Raw genomic sequence first — 21,327 nt, forward strand, 5'->3', positions numbered from 1 at the left:
CTTCAAGGCCCGAACCACATCCAAATTATGAAGTAACCGTTCCGTTGAAGGAGGAGGATTAGGACACAAAGAAGAAACCACAATCTCCTGAATGATGATGCGATCTGAAACGACCTTAGGAAGAAAACCTAACCCAGTACGAAGACCAGCCTTATCAGCATGAAATACTAGGTAAGGAAGTTCACATTGCAAGGCAGCCATTTCAGAGACTCTGTGTGCCGAAGCAATAGCCAGCAGAAAAAAAACCTTACAAGACAGTAATTTAATGTCAACTACATGCATAGGCTCAAACGGAGCCTTCTGCAAAACTTTAAGAACAAGATTTAAACTCCAAGGAGGAGCGCTAGATCTAAACACAGGCCTGATTCTAGCCAAAACATGCACAAAAGACTGAATATCTGGAAGCTCAGCGAGCCTATTGTGCAGCAAAACAGATAGGGACAAAATCTGTCCCTTAAGGGAGCTAGCAGAAAGGCCCTTCTCCAGACCATCCTGGAGAAAGGAAAGAATCCTGGAAACCCTGACCTTATGCCAGGGGAATCCACGCTCTTAATACCAGAATAAGTAGGTCCTCCACACCTTATGATAGATGCGACGAGTAACTGGCTTATAAGCTTGAATAAGAGTATCAATAGCTCTCTCAGAGAAACCTCTCTTGGCTAGGACTAAGCATTCAATTTCCACGCAGTCAGCCTCAGAGAATCTAGATTTTGATGAACAAAAGGACCTTGTTCCAGCAGATTCCTGCGACAAGGTAACTTCCACGGAGGAGATGACGACATCCCTACTAGATCCGTGAACCACATCCTTTGCGGCCACGATGGAGCAATTATTATCACTGATGCCTGCTCCTGCTTCATGCGGGCCACTACTCGAGGAAGAGGTAATGGCGGAAAAACATAATTTATGTAAGAACTTACCTGATAAATTCATTACTTTCATAATGGCAAGAGTCCATGAGCTAGTGACGTATGGGATATACATTCCTACCAGGAGGGGCAAAGTTTCCCAAACCTCAAAATGCCTATAAATACACCTCCCACCACACTCATACCTTAGTTTAATGTATAGCCAAGTAGTGAGGTGTAAAAAGGAGTAAAAAAAAAAAACATACAAAAAAAAAGAAGTGGAAAATAATATTGTGCTTTTATACAAAAAAAATATAACCACCAAAAATAGGGTGAGCCTCATGGACTCTTGCCATTATGAAATAAATAAATTTATCAGTTAGGTTCTTACATAAATTATGTTTTTTTTTTCATGTAAATGGCAAGAGTCCATGAGCTAGTGACGTATGGGATAAAATCCCAAGATGTGGAAATCCACAGAAGAGTCACTAGAAAGGGAGGGATAAAATAAAAAGTTATTTCCGCTGAGAAATGAAATCCAAACAAAAAAACATAATTTATGCTTACCTGATAAATTCCTTTCTCCTGTAGTGTAGTCAGTCCACGGGTCATCCATTACTTATGGGATTATATCTCCTCCCTAACAGGAAGTGCAAGAGGATCACCCAAGCAGAGCTGCTATATAGCTCCTCCCCTCTACGTCATACCCAGTCATTCGACCGAAACCAAACGAGAAAGGAGAAACTATAGGGTGCAGTGGTGACTGGAGTTTAATTTAAAATTTAGACCTGCCGTAAAAACAGGGCGGGCCGTGGACTGACTACACTACAGGAGAAAGGAATTTATCAGGTAAGCATAAATTATGTTTTCTCCTGTTAAGTGTAGTCAGTCCACGGGTCATCCATTACTTATGGGATACCAATACCAAAGCTAAAAGTACACGGATGACGGGAGGGACAGGCAGGATCTTTACACGGAAGGAACCACTGCCTGTAGAACCTTTCTCCCAAAAACAGCCTCCGAAGAAGCAAAAGTGTCAAATTTGTAAAATTTTGAAAAAGTGTGAAGTGAAGACCAAGTTGCAGCCTTGCAAATCTGTTCAACAGAGGCCTCATTCTTAAAGGCCCAAGTGGAAGCCACAGCTCTAGTAAAATGAGCTGTAATCCTTTCAGGAGGCTGCTGTCCAGCAGTCTCATAGGCTAAACGTATTATGCTACGAAGCCAAAAAGAGAGAGAGGTAGCCAAAGCTTTTTGACCTCTCCTCTGTCCAGAATAAACGACAAACAGGGAAGAAGTTTGACGAAAACCCTTGGTTGCCTGCAAATAAAATTTCAGGGCACGGACGACGTCCAGATTGTGCAGAAGTCGTTCCTTCTTTGAAGAAGGGTTAGGGCACAATGATGGAACAACAATTTCTTGATTGATATTCTTGTTAGTGACTACCTTAGGTAAGAACCCAGGTTTAGTACGCAGAACTACCTTGTCTGAATGAAAAATCAGATAAGGAGAATCACAATGTAAGGCCGATAACTCAGAGACTCTTCGAGCCGAGGAAATAGCCATTAAAAACAGAACTTTCCAAGATAACAGCTTGATATCAATGGAATGAAGGGGTTCAAACAGAACACCTTGCAAAACGTTAAGAACTAAGTTTAAGCTCCACGGCGGAGCAACAGTCTTAAACACAGGCTTAATCCTAGCCAAAGCCTGACAAAAAGCCTGAACGTCTGGAACTTCTGACAGACGTTTGTGTAAAAGGATAGACAGAGCTGAGATCTGTCCCTTTAACGAACTAGCAGATAAGCCCTTTTCTAAACCTTCTTGTAGAAAAGACAATATCCTCGGAATCCTAACCTTACTCCATGAGTAACTCTTGGATTCGCACCAATATAAGTATTTACGCCATATTTTATGGTAAATTTTCCTGGTAACAGGTTTTCTAGCCTGTATTAAGGTATCAATCACTGACTCCGAGAATCCCCGCTTTGATAGAATCAAGCGTTCAATCTCCATGCAGTCAGCCTCAGAGAAATTAGATTTGGATGTTTGAAAGGACCCTGAATCAGAAGGTCCTGTCTCAGAGGCAGAGACCATGGTGGACAGGACGACATGTCCACTAGATCTGCATACCAGGTCCTGCGTGGCCACGCAGGCGCTATTAGAATCATCGATGCTCTCTCCTGTTTGATCCTGGCAATCAATCGAGGAAGCATCGGGAAGGGTGGAAACACATAAGCCATGTTGAAGACCCAAGGTGCTGTCAGAGCATCTATCAGTACCGCTCCCGGGTCCCTGGACCTGGATCCATAACAAGGAAGCTTGGCGTTCTGGCAAGACGCCATGAGATCCAGATCTGGTTTGCCCCAATGATGAAGCAGTTGGGTAAACACCTCCGGATGAAGTTCCCACTCCCCCGGATGAAAAGTCTGGCGACTTAGGAAATCCGCCCCCCAGTTCTCCACGCCTGGGATGTGGATCGCTGACAGGTGGCAAGAGTGAGACTCTGCCCAGCGAATTATCTTTGAGACTTCCATCATCGCTAGGGAACTCCTTGTCCCTCCCTGATGGTTGATGTAAGCCACAGTCGTGATGTTGACTGAAACCTGATGAACCTCAGAGTTGCTAACTGAGGCCAAGCCAGAAGAGCATTGAAAACTGCTCTTAATTCCAGAATGTTTATTGGAAGGAGTCTCTCCTCCTGAGTCCATGATCCCTGAGCCTTCAGGGAATTCCAGACAGCGCCCCAACCTAGCAGGCTGGCGTCTGTTGTTACAATCGTCCAATCTGGCCTGCTGAAGGGCATCCCCCTGGACAGATGTGGCCGAGAAAGCCACCATAGAAGAGAATCTCTGGTCTCTTGATCCAGATTTAGCATAGGGGACAAATCTGAGTAATCCCCATTCCACTGACTTAGCATGCACAATTGCAGCGGTCTGAGATGCAGGCGTGCAAAAGGTACTATGTCCATTGCCGCTACCATTAAGCCGATTACCTCCATGCATTGAGCCACTGACGGGTGTTGAATGGAATGAAGGACACGGCAAGCATTTAGAAGTTTTGATAACCTGTCCTCTGTCAGGTAAATTTTCATTTCTACAGAATCTATAAGAGTCCCTAAGAAGGGAACTCTTGTGAGTGGCAATAGAGAACTCTTTTCTACGTTCACCTTCCACCCATGCGACCTTAGAAATGCCAGAACTAACTCTGTATGAGACTTGGCAGTTTGGAAACTTGACGCTTGTATCAGAATGTCGTCTAGGTACGGAGCTACTGCTATTCCTCGCGGTCTTAGTACCGCCAGAAGAGAGCCCAGAACCTTTGTAAAGATTCTTGGAGCTGTAGCTAACCCGAAGGGAAGAGCTACAAACTGGTAATGCCTGTTTAGGAAGGCAAACCTTAGATACCGGTAATGATCCTTGTGAATCGGTATGTGAAGGTAGGCATCCTTTAAATCCACTGTGGTCATGTACTGACCCTCTTGGATCATAGGTAAGATGGTCCGAATAGTTTCCATTTTGAACGATGGAACTCTTAGGAATTTGTTTAGGATCTTTAAGTCCAAGATTGGTCTGAAGGTTCCCTCTTTTTTGGGAACCACAAACAGATTTGAGTAAAACCCTTGTCCGTGTTCCGACCGCGGAACTGGGTGGATCACTCCCATTAGTAAAAGGTCTTGTACACAGCATAGAAACGCCTCTTTCTTTATCTGGTTTGCTGACAACCTTGAAAGATGAAATCTCCCTTTTGGAGGAGAAGCTTTGAAGTCCAGAAGATATCCCTGAGATATGATCTCTAACGCCCAGGGATCCTGGACATCTCTTGCCCAAGCCTGGGCGAAGAGAGAAAGTCTGCCCGCCACTAGATCCGTTTCCGGATCGGGGGCCCTCACTTCATGCTGTCTTAGGGGCAGCAGCAGGTTTTCTGGCCTGCTTGCCCTTGTTCCAGGACTGGTTAGGTTTCCAGCCCTGTCTGTAGCGAGCAACAGTTCCTTCCTGTCTTGGAGCGGAGGAAGTTGATGCTGCTCCTGCCTTGAAGTTACGAAAGGCACGAAAATTAGACTGTTTAGCCCTTGGTTTGGCCCTGTCTTGAGGCAGGGCATGGCCCTTACCTCCAGTAATGTCAGCGATAATTTCTTTCAAACCGGGACCAAATAATGTCTGCCCTTTGAAAGGAATGTTAAGCAATTTAGATTTAGAAGTCACATCAGCTGACCAGGATTTAAGCCACAGCGCTCTACGCGCTTGAATGGCGAATCCGGAGTTCTTAGCCGTAAGTTTAGTTAAGTGTACTACGGCATCAGAAATAAATGAATTAGCTAGCTTAAGGACTTTAAGCTTGTCTATAATCTCATCCAATGGAGCTGTACTAAGGGTCTCTTCCAGAGACTCAAACCAGAATGCCGCCGCAGCCGTGACAGGCGCAATGCATGCAAGGGGTTGTAATATAAAACCTTGCTGAACAAACATTTTCTTAAGGTAACCCTCTAACTTTTTATCCATTGGATCTGAAAAAGCACAGCTATCCTCCACCGGGATAGTGGTGCGCTTAGCCAGAGTAGAAACTGCTCCCTCCACCTTAGGGACCGTCTGCCATAAGTCCCGTGTGGTGGCGTCTATTGGAAACATTTTTCTAAATATAGGAGGGGGTGAAAAAGGCACACCGGGTCTATCCCACTCCTTGTTAACAATTTCTGTAAGCCTTTTAGGTATAGGAAAAACGTCAGTACACGCCGGTACCGCAAAATATTTATCCAGCCTACATATTTTCTCTGGAATTGCAACCGTGTTACAATCATTCAGAGCCGCTAATACCTCCCCTAGTAATACACGGAGGTTCTCAAGCTTAAATTTAAAATTTGAAATGTCTGAGTCCAGTTTACTTGGATCAGATCCGTCACCTACAGACTGAAGCTCTCCGTCCTCATGTTCTGCAAATTGTGACGCAGTATCAGACATGGCTCTATTATTATCAGCGCACTCGCGTTTACCCCTAAATTCTGGCAATTTAGATAGTACTTCAGTCATAACATTAGCCATGTCTTGCAAAGTGATTTGTATGGGCCGCCCTGATGTACTTGGCGCCACAATATCACGCACCTCCTGAGCGGGAGGCGAAGGTACTGACACGTGAGGAGAGTTAGTCGGCATAACTTCCCCCTCGTTGTCTGGTGAAAATTTCTTTACATGTACAGATTGGCTTTTATTTAAAGTAGCATCAATGCAATTAGTACACAAATTTCTATTGGGCTCCGCATTGGCCTTTAAACATAGTGAACAAAGAGATTCATCTGTGTCAGACATGTTTAAACAGACTAGCAATGAGACTAGCAAGCTTGGAAAATACTTTTCAAATAAATTTACAAGCAATATAAAAAACGCTACTGTGCCTTTAAGAAGCACAAAAAAACTGTCACAGTTGAAATAACAATGAACCAAATTAGTTATAGCAACCAAATTTTCACAGTAAATGTATTAAGTTAGCAAAGGATTGCACCCACCAGCAAATGGATGATTAACCCCTTAATACCCAAAAACGGATAACAATTTAATATTAACGTTTTTATCACAGTCAAAACACACTATCACAGGTCTGCTGTGAGTGATTACCTCCCTCAAAACTAGTTTTGGAGACCCCTGAGCTCTGTAGAGACGTCCTGGATCATGGAGGAAGAAATAGGAAGACTGTGACTAAATTTTTACTGCGCAATAAAGCGCTAAAATAGGCCCCTCCCACTCATATTACAACAGTGGGGAAGCTCAGTAAACTGATTTTATTCAGAAACAAACGACAGCCATGTGGTAAAAATCATGCCCATAAAGTTTTATCACCAAGTACCTCAGAAAAAAAAAAAACGATTAACATGCCAGTAAACGTTTTAAAAATGAAATTATGAAATGTTATTAATAAGCCTGCTGCTAGTCGCTTTCACTGCAGTGTAGGCTCAAATATTACTTAAATATAGACAGTATTTTCTTAGTGAAATTCCATTCCCCAGAAATACCTCAGAGTATACATACATACATATCAGCCTGATACCAGTCGCTACTACTGCATTTAAGGCTGCACTTACATTACATCGGTATTAGCAGTATTTTCTCAGTCAATTCCATTCCTTAGAAAATAATATACTGCAACATACCTCCTTGCAGGTGAGCCCTGCCTGCTATCCCCTGTTCTGAAGTTACCTCACTCCTCAGAATGGCCGAGAACAGCAAGTGGATCTTAGTTACGACCGCTAAGATCATAGACAAACTCAGGTAGATTCTTCTTCTAATGCTGCCTGAGAAGAAACAACACACTCCGGTGCCGTTTAAAATAACAAACTTTTGATTGAAGAAATAAAAACTAAGTTTAACAACCACAGTCCTCTCACACGTCCTATCTATTAGTTAGGTGCAAGAGAATGACTGGGTATGACGTAGAGGGGAGGAGCTATATAGCAGCTCTGCTTGGGTGATCCTCTTGCACTTCCTGTTAGGGAGGAGATATAATCCCATAAGTAATGGATGACCCGTGGACTGACTACACTTAACAGGAGAAATAAGTTTTTCTTCTAAATTTTAAGAAAAAAACTTAAAATATAAGCACAAGAATCAAACTGAGAACTTTTCTACCAAAGACTGCTTCAGAAGAAGCAAATACATTGCAATGGTAAAATGTAGTAAATGTATGCAAAGAAAACCAAGTTGCTGCTTTGCAAATCTGATCAACTGAAGCTTCATTCTTAAAAGCCCAAGAAGTGGCAACTGATCTAGTAGAATAAGCCGTAATTCTCTGAGGCGGAGACTGACACGCCACCAAGTAAGTCTTGTGAATCAAATGCTTTAACCAAGAAGCCAAAGAAATGGCAGAGGCTTTCTGACCTTTCCTAGAACCAGAAAAGACAACAAATAGAAATCTTCCTGAAATATTTAGTAGCCTCAACATAGTATTTCAAAGCTCTTACCACATCCAAAGAGTGTAACGATATCTCAAGAGAATTCTTAGGATTCGGACACAAGGAAGGAGAACAACAATGTTCCTACTAATGTTAGAATTCACAACCTTAGGAAGAAATTTAAAAAAAATCCACAAAACAGCTTTATCCTTATGGAAATTTAGAAAAGGAGACTCACAAGAGAGAGCAGACAAGTCAGAAACTCTTCTAGCAGAAGAGATAGCCAAAAGGAACAATACTTTCCAAGAAAGTAGTTTAATATCCAAAGAATGCATAGGCTCAAAAGGAGGAGCCTGCAAAATCTTTAAAACCAAATTAAGACTCCAAGGAGGAGAAATAGAATTAATAACAGGCTTGATACAGACCAAAGCCTGAACAAAACAGTGAATATCATGAAGTTTAGTAATCTTTCTAGGAAATAAAACAGAGCAGAGATTTGTCCCTTCAAAGTACTTGCAGACAAACCTTTATCCAAACTGCCCTGAAGAAACTGTAAAATTATAGGAATTCTAAAAGAATGCCAAGAGAATTTATGAGAAGAACACCATCAAATATACGTTTTCCAAACCTGATAATAAATTTTCCTTGAAACAGACTTACGAGCCTGCAACATAGTATTAATCACTGTGTCCAAGAAACCTCTATGACTAGGCAGTAAGCGTTCAATTTCCATACCTTCAAATTTAGCGATTTGAGATCCTGATGGAAAAACGGCCCTTTAGACAGGTCTGGCCTTAAAGGAAGTGGCCAAGGTGGACAACTGGACAGCCTGACAAGATCCGCATACCAAAACCTGTGAGGCCATACTGGTGCTATCAGAAACACATGCGATTGTTCCATTATGATCTTGGAGATCACCCTTGGAAGAAGAACTAGAGGCGGAAAAATATAAGCAAGTTGGTAAGACCAAGGAACTGCTAACGCATCCACCATCTCCGCCTGAGGATCCCTGGACCTGGAAAGGTATCTGGGAAGTTTCTTGAATCCATCAGATCTATTTCTGGAAGACCCCACATCTGTACAATCTGAAAAAACACATCTGGATGAAGAGACCACTCCCCTGGATGTAAAGTCTGACGGCTGATATAATCCACTTCCCAATTGTCTACACCTGAGATATGAATCACAGAAATTAGACAAAAGTTGGATTCTGCCCAAGAAAGTATCTGTGATACTTCTTTCATTGCTAAAGGACTGCAAGTCCCTCCCTAATAACTGACATATGCCACAGTTGTGATATTGTCTGTTGAAAGCAAATTAAAGTTCTCTCTTTAATAGAGGCCAAGCATGAAGAGCCCTGAAAATAGCACAGAGTTCCAAGATATTGATTGGTAACCTCGCCTCTAGAGGATTCCAAACCCCTTGTGCTGTCAGAGACCCCCAGACAGCTCCCCAACCTGAAAAACTTGCTTCTGTTGAAACTACAGTCCAGGAAGGGGGTACAAAAGAGGCCCCTTGAACAATACGACGATGGTCTAACCACCAAGTCAGAGAGAGTAGAATGCTGGGATTTAAGAATATCAATTGTGATATCCGAGTAGAATATCTGCACCATTGATTCAGCATGCAAAGCTGCAGAGGTCTCATATGAAAACGAGCAAAGGGGGTCACGTCCGATGCTGCAGTCATCAGACCTAAAACTTCCATGCACATAGCCACTAAAAAGAATGATTGAGACTGAAGGTTTCGACAGGCTGAAACCAATTTTATTCGTCTTTTGTCTGTTAAAGATAGAGTAATGGACACTGATTCAATCTGGAAACCGAAAAAGGTGACCCCTTGTCTGAGGAATCAAGAAACTCATTGGTAAATTGATCCTCCAACCATGTCTTTGAAGAAACAACACTACATTGATTCGTGTGAGATTCTGTTAAATGAAAAGACTGAGCCAGTGCCAAGATATCGTCCAAATAAGGAAACACCGCAATACCCTGCTCTCTGATTACAGATAGAAGGGCACCGAGAACCTTTGAAAAGATTCTTGGACCTGTCGCTAGGCCAAATGGAAGAGCGACAAATTGGTAATGCTTGTCTAGAAAAGAGAATCTCAGAAACCGACAGTGATCTGGATGAATCGGAATGTGAAGATAAGCGTCCTGTAAGTCTATTGTGAACATGTAATGACCTTGCTGACCAAAAGGCAGAATAGTCCTTATAGTCACCATCTTGAAAGTTGGGACCCTTACAAAACGATTCAAAAACTTCAGATCCAGAACTGGTCTGAATGAATTTTCTTTCTTTGGGACAATGAATAGATTTGAATAAAAACCCAGACCCTCTTCCTGAAGCGGAACTGTTATAATCACCCCTGAAAGCTCCAGATGTGAAACACACTTAAGAAAAGCCTGAGCTTTAACAGGATTTGTTGGAACGTGAGAGAGAGAGAATCTTCTCACAGGAGGTCTTATTCTGAAACCTATTCGATACCCTTGAGAGACAATGTTCTGAATCCACTGATTCTGAATAAAATCTGCCCAAATGTTTTGAAATAATTTCAATCTGCCCACCACCAGTTGAACTGGATTGAGGGCTGCACCTTCATGCAGTCTTGGGGGCTGGCTTTTGTTTCTTATAAGGCTTAGATTTATTCTAACTTGACGTCCTTAGGGGAAGGAGTGGTTTTCTGTTCTCTATTCTGACGAAAGGAACGAAAACGATTAGAAGCTTTAGATTTACCCTTAGATTTTTTTTATCTTGCTGCAAAAATACTCCCCCCCCCCCTGTGATAGTGGAAATAATAGAATCCAACTGAGAACCAAATAAATTATTACCCTGGAAAGACAGAGATAGTAACCTAGATTTAGATACCATGTCAGCATTCCATGATTTAAGCCATGAAGCTCTTCTAGCTAAAATAGCTAAAGACATTGATTTAACATCAATCTTGATGATATCAAAAATAGCATCACAGATAAAATGATTAGCATGTTGAAGCAAATGAACAATTCTAGACAAATAAGGATCTGCTTCCTGACGTGCTAAGCTATCCAACCAAAAAGTTGATGCAGCCACAACATCAGCCATAGACATGGCAGGTCTGAGAATATAACCAGAATGTAAATAAGCTTTCCTCAGATAAGATTCAATCTGCCTATCTAAAGGATCCTTAAAAGAAGTACTATCTTCCATAGGAATAGTAGTACGTCTGGCAAGAGTAGAAATAGCCCCATCAACCTTAGGTCACTGGTAAAGGATATACAGTATCTTCTTAAACCTAGAAGAAGGATTAAAAGAAGCACCAGGTTTAGACCATTCCTTAGCATTCACATCAGAAACCGCATCTGGGACAGGAAAAACCTCAGGAGTAATCATAGGAGGTTTAAAAACAGAATGTAAACGTTTACTGGTTTTGTTATCAAGAGGACCAGACTCCTCAATACCCAAAGTAACCAATACTTCTTTCAACAAAGACCGAATATATTCAATCTTAAAAAGATAAGAAGATTTATCAATTTCAATGTCTGAAGTAGGATCTTCTGAACCAGAGAGATCCTCTTCAGAGGAGGATATTTCAGTATGTTGTCGATCATTACAAATTTCATCAGTTTTATGAGAAGTTTTAAAAGACCTTTTACGTTTATTAGAAGGTGGAATATCAGACATAGCCTTTTGTATTGTATCAGCAATATAATTTTTCATATCAACAGGGATATCATGTACATTGGATGTTGAGGGAACACCAGACGCTGTACTAGTACTAATAGAAACATTATTGGCATGCAAAAGCTTATCATGACAACTGTTACATAATATAGCCGGAGATATAATCTCAGCTTGCTTACAAAAGATACACTTCGCTTTGGTAGAACTGTGTTCACGCAGCATGGTTCCTACAGTAGCTACTGAGACAGGATCAGACTGAAACATCTTGCAAAATGTAAAAAAAAAAATAACATTTAAACAAAATATCCAATTTCCTCCATATAGCAGTTTCAGGAATGGGGAAAAAAATGCATATGCTAAATAGGGAGAAAAGCAAACAGCATAGCCCTCTAGAATAGAGGAAATAGAGCAAAGAGCATAAAGGAAGTGGGGTAATATAACCAAAAAATATTTGGCGCCAAGTATGACGCACGACTCAAAGGGAAGTGAAACATTTTTGGCGCCAACAAACATCCAGAAATGATGTAACTCGCGTCATAACTAGCTAGATTTTGCACCAAACAACCAAACGTCAATAAAGACGCAGGAAATTACGAAACTTGCAACACTATAGACACAAATTTGCGTAAAAAAACAATTACGAAACTTGCAACACTATAGACACAAATTTGCGTAAAAAAACAATTCTTGACAAAAATGACACAATAAATAACAACATGTTGCGCCCTCGCGAGCCTAGATTTGCCCGCAAAATTTAAGGAAAAACAAGTCAAATTGCAAAAAAAGACTAACCTCTGGGTAATAAAATATTAAAAAAATAACTTCCTAAAACATGATTCACATACTGAAATTGTTAGATTGCAAAGGGAAATGCACATAGACCTGACTCATGGCAAATATAAGTAAATACATATATTTTAAAACTTTATATTAATACATAAAGCGTTACATAAAGCGCCAAACATAGCTGAGAGTGTCTTAAACAATGACACATACTTACAGAAAGACACCCATCCACGTATAGCAGCCAAACCAGTAATGAAAACTATCAGTAGAGGTAATGGTATAAGATTATCCCTGAAAAGGGAGGTAGGAGATGAATCCCTACGACTGATAACAGAGAACCCTTGAAAAGATTTCCCATGAGTGAAACCATAAAAATCAACAGGCAATACTCTCTTCACATCCCTCTGACAAACACTGTACTCTGAGAGGAATTGGGCTTCAAAATGCTAGAAGCGCCTATCATAGAAGAAATCAAGCACAAACTTATTTCACAACCTCCACAGGAGGCAAAGTTTGTAAAACTAAGGTGTGAGTGTGGTGGGAGGTGAATTTATAGGCATTTTGAGGTTTGGGAAACTTTGCCCCTCCTGGTAGGCATGTATATCCCATACGTCACTAGCTCATGGACTCTTGCCATTTACATGAAAGAAAAGGTATATTAGACTGAACCTCCAAGGCACCACTAATGCATCTATTAGCTCTGCCTGAGGATCCCTGAATCTCGATCCATACCTGGGTAGCTTGGTATTGAGATGGGACGCCATGAGATCTATTTCCAGAGTCCCCCACCTGTTGCATATCTCTGCAAACACCTCGGAATGAAGAGACCATTCCCCCGGATGAAAGGATTGTCTGCTAAGAAAATCCGCTTCCCAGTTGTCCACACCCGGAATGTGGATCGCTGAAAGCGAACAGTTGTGGGCCTCCACACACTCCAGAATTTGAGATACCTCCCTCATTGCTAGGGAGCTCCTTGTTCCTCCCTGGTGGTTGATGTAAGCCACAGAGGTGATATCGTCTGATTGGAATCAGATAAACTGGAACCAACCCAGACGGGGTCAAGCCTTCAGAGCATTGAAGATTGCTCGAAGTTCCAGAATGTTGATCGGAAGAAAGCTCTCCTCCCGAAACCAAAGGCCCTGAGCCTTCTTGGCTCCCAAAACTGCTCCTCATCCTGAGAGACTCGCATCTGTAGTCACAATCTCCCAGGATGGTCCTAAAAAGGATGTCCCTCGGGACAGGTGATCTGGACAAAGCCACCAAGACAGCGATTCTCTCAACCGGTTGTCCAGAGAGATCTGTTGAGACAGATCCGAATGATTGCCATTCCACTGTCTCAGCATGCACAGCTGTAACGGTCTGAGACCGAACCTGGCAAAGGGAATTATGCCCATGCTGGACAACATGAGACCTATAACCTCCATACACTGCGGCACAGTGGGCCTTGAGGAGGTCCGGAGGGCAAGACATGCCGAAGTCAGCTTGCAGCGTCTCTGGTCTGAAAGAAATATCCCTATGACTAGTGAGTCTATTATAGTTCCCAGGAATTCTACCCTGGTGCTTGGAATAAGAGAACTCTTTTCTAAGTTTATCTTCCATCCATGAGATCGAAGAAGAGGTAGAAGAGATTCTGAATGTTCTTCCGCTAGACGAAAGGATGGTGCTTGTACCAGAATATCGTCCAAGTAAGGTGCTACTGCAATGCCCTAGGTTCTGGCCACGGCTAAGAGAGCCCCCAGAACCTTTGTGAAAAATCTTGGGGCAGTAGCTAGGCCAAACGAAAGAACAATAAACTGGAAGTGCTGGTCCAGGAAGGCCAACCTTAGAAACTGAAAGTGTTCCCTGTGGATTGGGACATAAAGGTAAGCATCCTTCAGATCTATAGTGGTCATGAACTGTCCCTTCTGAACTAAGGGAAGGATAGACCTTATTGTCTCCATCTTGAACGAGGGGATGTTCAGAAACTTCTTTAAGCACTTTAGGTCCAGAATCGGGCAGAAAGTTCCCTCCTCCTTTGGGACCAGAGTAGTATCCCAAGCCTCGTACCTCTATGGGAACCGGGACAATGACTTCTAAGGAGGACAGATCCACACCACAGAAAGGCATTCCTCTTCTCTGATTTTGATGATAGATTTGAGAGAAGGAATCTGCCCTTGGGTGGAAGAGACTTGAACCCAATTCTGTAACCCTGTGCAATGACCTCCAGGACCCAAGGATCCTGCACATCCCTGAACCAAGCTTCTGAGAAGAGCGAAAGTCTGCCCCCTAACTGATCCATAGACGGACCGGGGGTGACCCCATCATGCTGATTTAGTCTCAGTGTGCTTCTTGCTCCGCTTGGACTTATTCCAGGACTGAGCCGGCTTCCAATTCTTAGGTTGCTCGGTCTTAGCGGAGGATTGCTGGTGCTGGGATTTATCAGAACAAAAGGAACGAAAATTATTGTATTGTCCCTTAGATCTGTTCTTTTTATCTTGCGGTAGGAAGGCACCCTTGCCCCCTGTAACCGTGGAAATAATGGAGTCCAGGCCTGGACCAAACAAAATCTTACCCTTGAATGGAAGGGAAAGGAGTATGGACTTGGAAGTCAAGTCCGCAGACCAGGACTTCAGTCACAGAGCCCGGCGGGCCTAAATAGAAAATCCAGATGTTTTAGCATTTAAACAAATAATTTGCATATTCGCATCACAAATAAAAGAATTAGCAACCCTTAAGCCTTAATTCTATCAAGAATAATATCGAGGACATCTTCCACCTCGATCAATTCCGATGAGTCGCACCAGTAGGTAGCCGCTCCCGCAACCACGGCAACTGCCGCCGCTGGTTGAATTAAATATCCCGAATGTTGAAACATCTTTCTTAACAGAGTTTCCATCTTTTTATCCATGGGCTCTTTGAACGACAAACTATCCTCCAGTGGGATAGTAGTGTTTTTTGCAAGAGTGGAAACAGGGCCATCCACCTTAGGGACGGAACCCCACAACTCCAATTGAGAAACCGGGAACAGTTTCTTAAAGGCAGACGAAGGGGTGAAGGAAGAACCAATCCTCTCCCATTCATTCTTAATAATGTTTGCCATCTTTACAGGAACAGGGAAAGTATGAAGAACAACCCTGTCTTCGTAAACTCTATCCAGTTTAGGAATTAAGTTCTTCGGGCAGTTTGGCCTCTGGAACCTCTAAGGTAGCCAGAACTTCCTTTTAAAAGCAAGCGCAAGTGCTCCATCCTAAATCTAAAATTTGGTTCCTCCGCAATCGGAGGCTTAGAGGCAGCCGATTCAGACCCAGAAAGTTCACACTCTGAAGTATCAGAAAGAACTTCATCATCCGATAACAGTCTATCAGCCAATAAACTAGACGATGACCCCTGGGAAGGATAGCAATATTTGACCTTGTGCTTAGCAGGGCGAGGTAAAGCACTAATGGCTGCATACACCGCCATTTTTAACTGCGCAGTGAAGTCTGAGGTAAAAAGGCCTCCTCCAGATGGAGGATCCGGCATGCTATGCGAAACTGCATGTGTATTAGGAGATTAAAGCAGGGTGCGCAACTCACGGGACGGGGACCCCTCAGAGGTGGAAGGCTCAGTGGTATCAAACACGTTAACCTTTTTTGACATAATCACTTTTTCTAGGCATGTGGAACATAATTGAGAGGGTGGGTATACCTCTGCCTCCTCACAAAATAAACAGGCATTAGTCTTGGGTATAGAGGGAGTACCCTCTAAAACGTCAGAGTCCTCCATAGTTATGGGCTATATCCTAATGTAACAATAACGAACGTTATATAAAATATAAAAACGGCACCTTTATACCCCCAATGGCTGGGGCACTCACCACCTCCTATGACCTAGGCACACAGAGTAAATCGCTTTTCTCGAATAACCAGCACGGTCAGAGAGTAGGAAGTGAAACTACGACCACACCCGGTCACATGGGGCGCAACCTAGGACCGCCTCCGCTAAGGAAAAGCGCGCCAAGCTTGTAAAGCTGCGCAGCTCTAAAGTGAAAGTAACCTGTATGTTCCAACCTCAGCCTATGAGCCTCAAAATAAACATCTCACACATAACGCAGTATAAATCAAATACAAATGTATGAGATTAATCCCCACTGTTTAATAATCCCTCCCTCAGGAGATATTAAACCCTTGATTCCATACAGATAAAAGGAACCACACTGTGACCCTGTCTTCTAGTGTTACCATATGTGTAAAAAATTAAACAATCTTACCGGAATCTATGCTGTGGAACAGAAACACAGCCTCTCAAGTGTGACAGTCTTGTAGCATCGCTCCTGGCATAGACTTGAGTGATGAAAGCAGGCAGTGAAACTAGTCAACACTGATTGCTTAGGAGCTGCTAATACGAGTCCGGATGGTTTCGCAGAAAGACTCTCCCTGCATCTCCAGACCCTAACTTTCGTCGATGCTCACACAGAGGCTGACAAGACTACTTAAAAACCCAGTCCCATTTCAAAGGGTAGATGCCCTTCATAAGTAACTACTCCGTATCTTCTGACACTTCTCTGCCAACCTCCTGTGACGAAAGGCAAAGAATGACTGGGATATGAGGGAAGTGGGGGAGGTAGTTAAGCCTTTGGCTGGGGTGTCTTTGTCTCCTCCTGGTGGCCAGGTTCTGTATTCCCACAAGTAACGAATGAAGCCGTGGACTCTCCTCATATTAAGAAGGAAATACCATTTTTTATCGATGTGCAGGCAAAACTCCACTCTCAGCACTACTGCTGACCAATAGATTCCTCCCAACAGACGCTTATTTGTCTGGAGGAATCTGATTGGCTGCCCAGGTTTATACGTGTGAGTCGATTGGCTGAAGATGACATTTTTCATCTTGCATCGCTCAGCTACGCGAGCGAGGTAAGTAGACACACTGCACGTGAATGTCTGCGCGCGTGTCACGGGCTTAAATGTAACCACCAATCAGCAAGCGATATCCAGGGTTCTGAACCAAAAAGGGGCCGGCTCCTAAACATTCATTCCTGCTTTTTCAAATAAAGATACCAAGAGAACAAATACAAATTGATAATAGGAGTAAATTAGAAATGTGCTTAAAATTGCATGCTCTATCCCCAGAGGCAGAAATTTTTTTAACTTTCTGCAATGAGATTTTTTTGTGAAAACTTTTCTGCAGGCCATTTTTAAATAAAAAGCCAGTTAATAAACAATGCACTGCTGCTTTACAGTGCTACTGCTTATTTGACAGTTAACTTCAAACAACACTTTTCTCTTGATGCACTGGAACACTTAAACAGTGCAGCCAGAACACAGCTCTGTTTGAAGAGTACAGCTGCAAAGTTATAGCACTAAGTCTAACAGTTCCTGCATGGGTTCTGTTCTTTCTGTAAACATGCTGCATTTTCTGCGATGACATCTCAGATCACTGTATGTTCTGCCTTGGGGGCTCTATCTGAATCATAAAATAAAAAATGTGGGTTTAGTATCCCTTTAAGTAATTAAAAAATATTTTAAAATCTATAGCAGTATTACAAAATTTGTTTCCAGAATTTAGTCTCTCATTGATTAAAAAATATAGGGCTAGATTATGAGTGGTGCGCTGTTGCACACAAGCGAAAAGGGGATTATTGTGGCTCTTTGCATGCGTCGGAAGAAGCGCACACGTATCACGAGTTGAAAGTAAATGAGTTTGCTTGAGTGCAATTGAATTGAATGAGCATCAGTATAGTGTGACTTCAGAACTATTAAGTGGTGGGAAAAAATAAAAAATAAATTTTAAAAGTACAGTTACAATCATAATAATACTATCCGACAAAAAATATTTAAAAAAAATATTGCATAAAAAGTTGTAAGGGACTAAAAAGGACTGCAAAGGGCTTTAACATAGATATATTTAATGTCGGGTTCACGCACTTGAAAAAACACGATCAAGTTTACGTACGAGTAAGGTTATTTCCCCCCCCCACTTTTCACGCTCCATTGATGTCTATGGAGGAATATGTTAATGAGGTCACTATATTCGCGTCTGGGTTATCACTCGTGTGAAAACTTGTGTGAAAACTTTTTTCCCCCCCAACTTGTAATACACGTGATACCAAACGCATGCAAAAAGCATCACACTAGCGATATTAGTTCGTGAGCAGGAGCACAAAGTACCGCTCCACTCATAATCTAGCCTATAGTGTTTACTGACTGCAAACACAAATTAGAGTATTTTATTTTGATTATCTTAAAAAAAAAAATACCTGGGCTCCCAGTTACTGGGATGTTTTCATTCTTCTGTGTCTGGTGATTCTCCAAAATGGCATCCTTGTAAAGTTCCTTGTGTCCTTCTATATATTCCCACTCCTCCATAGAGAAATACATTGCAACATCATCGCACTTTATAGGGACCTGAAACAGACCGCAACTGATGATTCTCTCAGATTAGTTTACTAAGGAAGTCTTATTTGAAAAAGACAAAAGGTAATGTGACTGAGAACGTACAGAGAAGCCAATAAAAAGGTGGAAAATAAACGCAAGTCCACATAAAGCTTGGTCAGTAAAGGAAGTCATTAGCAAAATCGCTTTGGGTCGCAACCTATTCACAAAGCTTACATAGAAAGTAATACAACACAATATACCGTCTGCCAGTGTTGTCTGCCCTTGAACTTGTGAAGGAGAAAAGAGATCTTCTTAAAGGGATATGAAACCCCAAAATGTGTGATTTGGACAGAGCATACAATTTAAAAAAAAAGTTTCCAAATTTACTTCTTTTATCAAATTTGCTTTGTTCCTATGATATTCTGTATTGAAGAGATACCTAGGTAGGCATCTGGAGCACTACATGGCAGGAAATAGTGCCCTGCCATCTAGTGCTCTTGCAAATGCAAACATTCTACTCTCTACTCTATCAGAATCATGAAAGAAACATTTTGAATTTTATATCCCTTTAAATGATCAGTTACACCAGAAAACTGAATTAAACAATAGCCCAGGATGAAAAAGATGTCAAATTAAAGGTTCTTTCTTTGATAAAGCTGTATCACATCTTAGGCATTTAGATTAAAGCATGTCTGTCAGGTTTTTAACAACATGAGATTTCATAGTAAACTTTCTTGACCTTTTAACGCTGTTATGCCGTTCTATTTCGTCATAATTACACTGGGCTTTAGTGCCGTTATGATGAAATAGAACGTCATAACCGTTGGCTGTCCTAAAGCCAACTCAGTTTCCGATGATGTGATCGCGGTCTGGAGGGCGTGCCTAGCGTCACAGGGACGCCTCCCTGACCTGATCCCATCATTGAAATCTTGCGATCACATGCGCGATCGCAGGATTTCAATTTGTTCATTGTTCCAATGTAGACAAATTAACCCTGTCATCAAAGGGTTAAACTGAATAGGGAAATAACATGAGTGTACATGAGGCTCCCTCCCTTGCCTGTCCCAGGACAGACATAATGATTTGCTGCTTAAAGCCCTTTGCAATGAGGTTTGAATACTTGGTATATTTTGAGGTAAAATATCTTTCATTTTTACATAGAGATGCTCAGGTGATATTTTCTAGTCAGCTTTTTACAGCTATGCTGCATCAGTTTCAAGTGTTTCAACATTTGGGTATCATGGCCCTTTAAGTTTTATTTTGAGTAATAACAAATAAAACTATTTTAAGACAATTCTTTATGTTTAATTGACATCAATATTTTATCTCTATCTCTCTCTCTCACTAACTATATATATATATATATATATATATATATATATATATATATATATATATATATATATATATATATATATATATATATATATATAAAGAAAAAACTAATTAGTTAATAGAAGTGAATTGGAAAGTTGTTTAAAATTGTATATACTCTCTATCCCAATCATGAAAGAAGCATTTTGGGTTTCATGTCCCTTTAATCCTCTGCAAAGGGCTTAAAACATGCTTTTGTGTTGCTTCCAATGAGGATATGAAAAGCAGGAATAAATAAATATGCTCCAATAATTGGCCATATTCTTACCTGAAGCAGAATATGGATGTTACAGGAAAGCAACTTTGTTTAAGTCTTTTTGGCGGAGCTAAATTCACAGTAAAATAAGGATATCTGCTTACAAATACAGTTTCAAACAAAAAAAGGCACATTTTATTTTTACATTAGAATATCCTATTCAAAGTTGCATGGAGAATTTGTAAAGTGAAGACAACAAATTTTCATGATGTGATAATAGATTTTAATTTAAGCATTAGTGGCAAAGAGCTTTCCAGAAAAAAATAGTTTTAATTAATAAAAAAAACATACATACTATATATTTATAAAACGGAGAGCTTACGTGCTGCTGGTAGCTGTAAGGGTCCGATATCAACCTAACTGTGCATGTGCAGTGAAAAGTTTACCTTAGACCTCCATCTGACTACAATTGCAACTCTGCATGCGCCGTTGGGTTGACATTGTAGCCTTACATCAAGCAAGAGTGCTAAAGCGCACTGCAGTATAGATGCATAGGACGTGTGGTGCTTAAGCATGATTAAGGGTGAATTACCCGTAATGTAACTTGTTTTCTTTCTGTGTGCCTTACTGAAAGATGCCTGAATAAAGACAAGTTCTCTTCATTCATTTGGTGCTGTGGAAATTACTGTTTTGGATGCTTGTGGGGTGTATGCAGTTACCCCGTTTCCATGTGCATCTGGTATAGTGATGTACTCTATCAGTGACTTTTCTATGTCATGCTGCAGGAACAGTAAAAGCGTTATTTTAAAAAGAATATAGTTTCCAGACACTTTGAAATGGCTGGCAAACTCCGAACACTGATGTCACGATCCGAGTTGCATATTGCTTCCAATCACAATAGCTTCACTAGTTGCATTCAGCAGACTATCAAAGCTAATGAGCAGAGTGCCCAGACGCAGCTCGGATTGTGACACTGTCAGCTTTCAGTGAGTCCAAGGGGCCTAATTATTATGTGTCTGTCCGACATGATCCGATCAGCGGATCATGTCTGACAGACATCGTTGAATGCAGGGGGTGTCAATCAACCCGATCGTATTCAATCGAGTTGAATTGCGGCAATGTCTGTCCGCCTCCTCAGAGCAGGCGGACATGATATGGGCCCTCAAGCTCCATACCGAGCTTGATAAATGGGCCCCCATAGCTCAGTCCCTTTTCTATATGTATTCTGTGAGAAATGTGGCAGGTCTGTAA

At 41.6% G+C, this 21,327-nt stretch overlaps 1 protein-coding gene across 2 annotated transcripts in view; it reads right to left on the bottom strand.

The window, feature by feature from the left end:
* LOC128638508 (zinc finger protein 879-like) overlaps positions 1–21,327 on the bottom strand; it is a 113,132-nt gene that overhangs the window by 76,752 nt on the left and 15,053 nt on the right. For both annotated transcript variants that reach the window (XM_053690506.1, XM_053690505.1), the window contains exon 3: positions 18,389–18,536. In XM_053690506.1, coding sequence (XP_053546481.1) covers positions 18,389–18,536 — 148 coding nt within the window. The remainder of the gene's footprint in view (positions 1–18,388; positions 18,537–21,327) is intronic.

The sequence above is a fragment of the Bombina bombina genome, chromosome 8 (assembly GCF_027579735.1).
Source record: "Bombina bombina isolate aBomBom1 chromosome 8, aBomBom1.pri, whole genome shotgun sequence".
Classification (NCBI taxonomy): domain Eukaryota; kingdom Metazoa; phylum Chordata; class Amphibia; order Anura; family Bombinatoridae; genus Bombina; species Bombina bombina.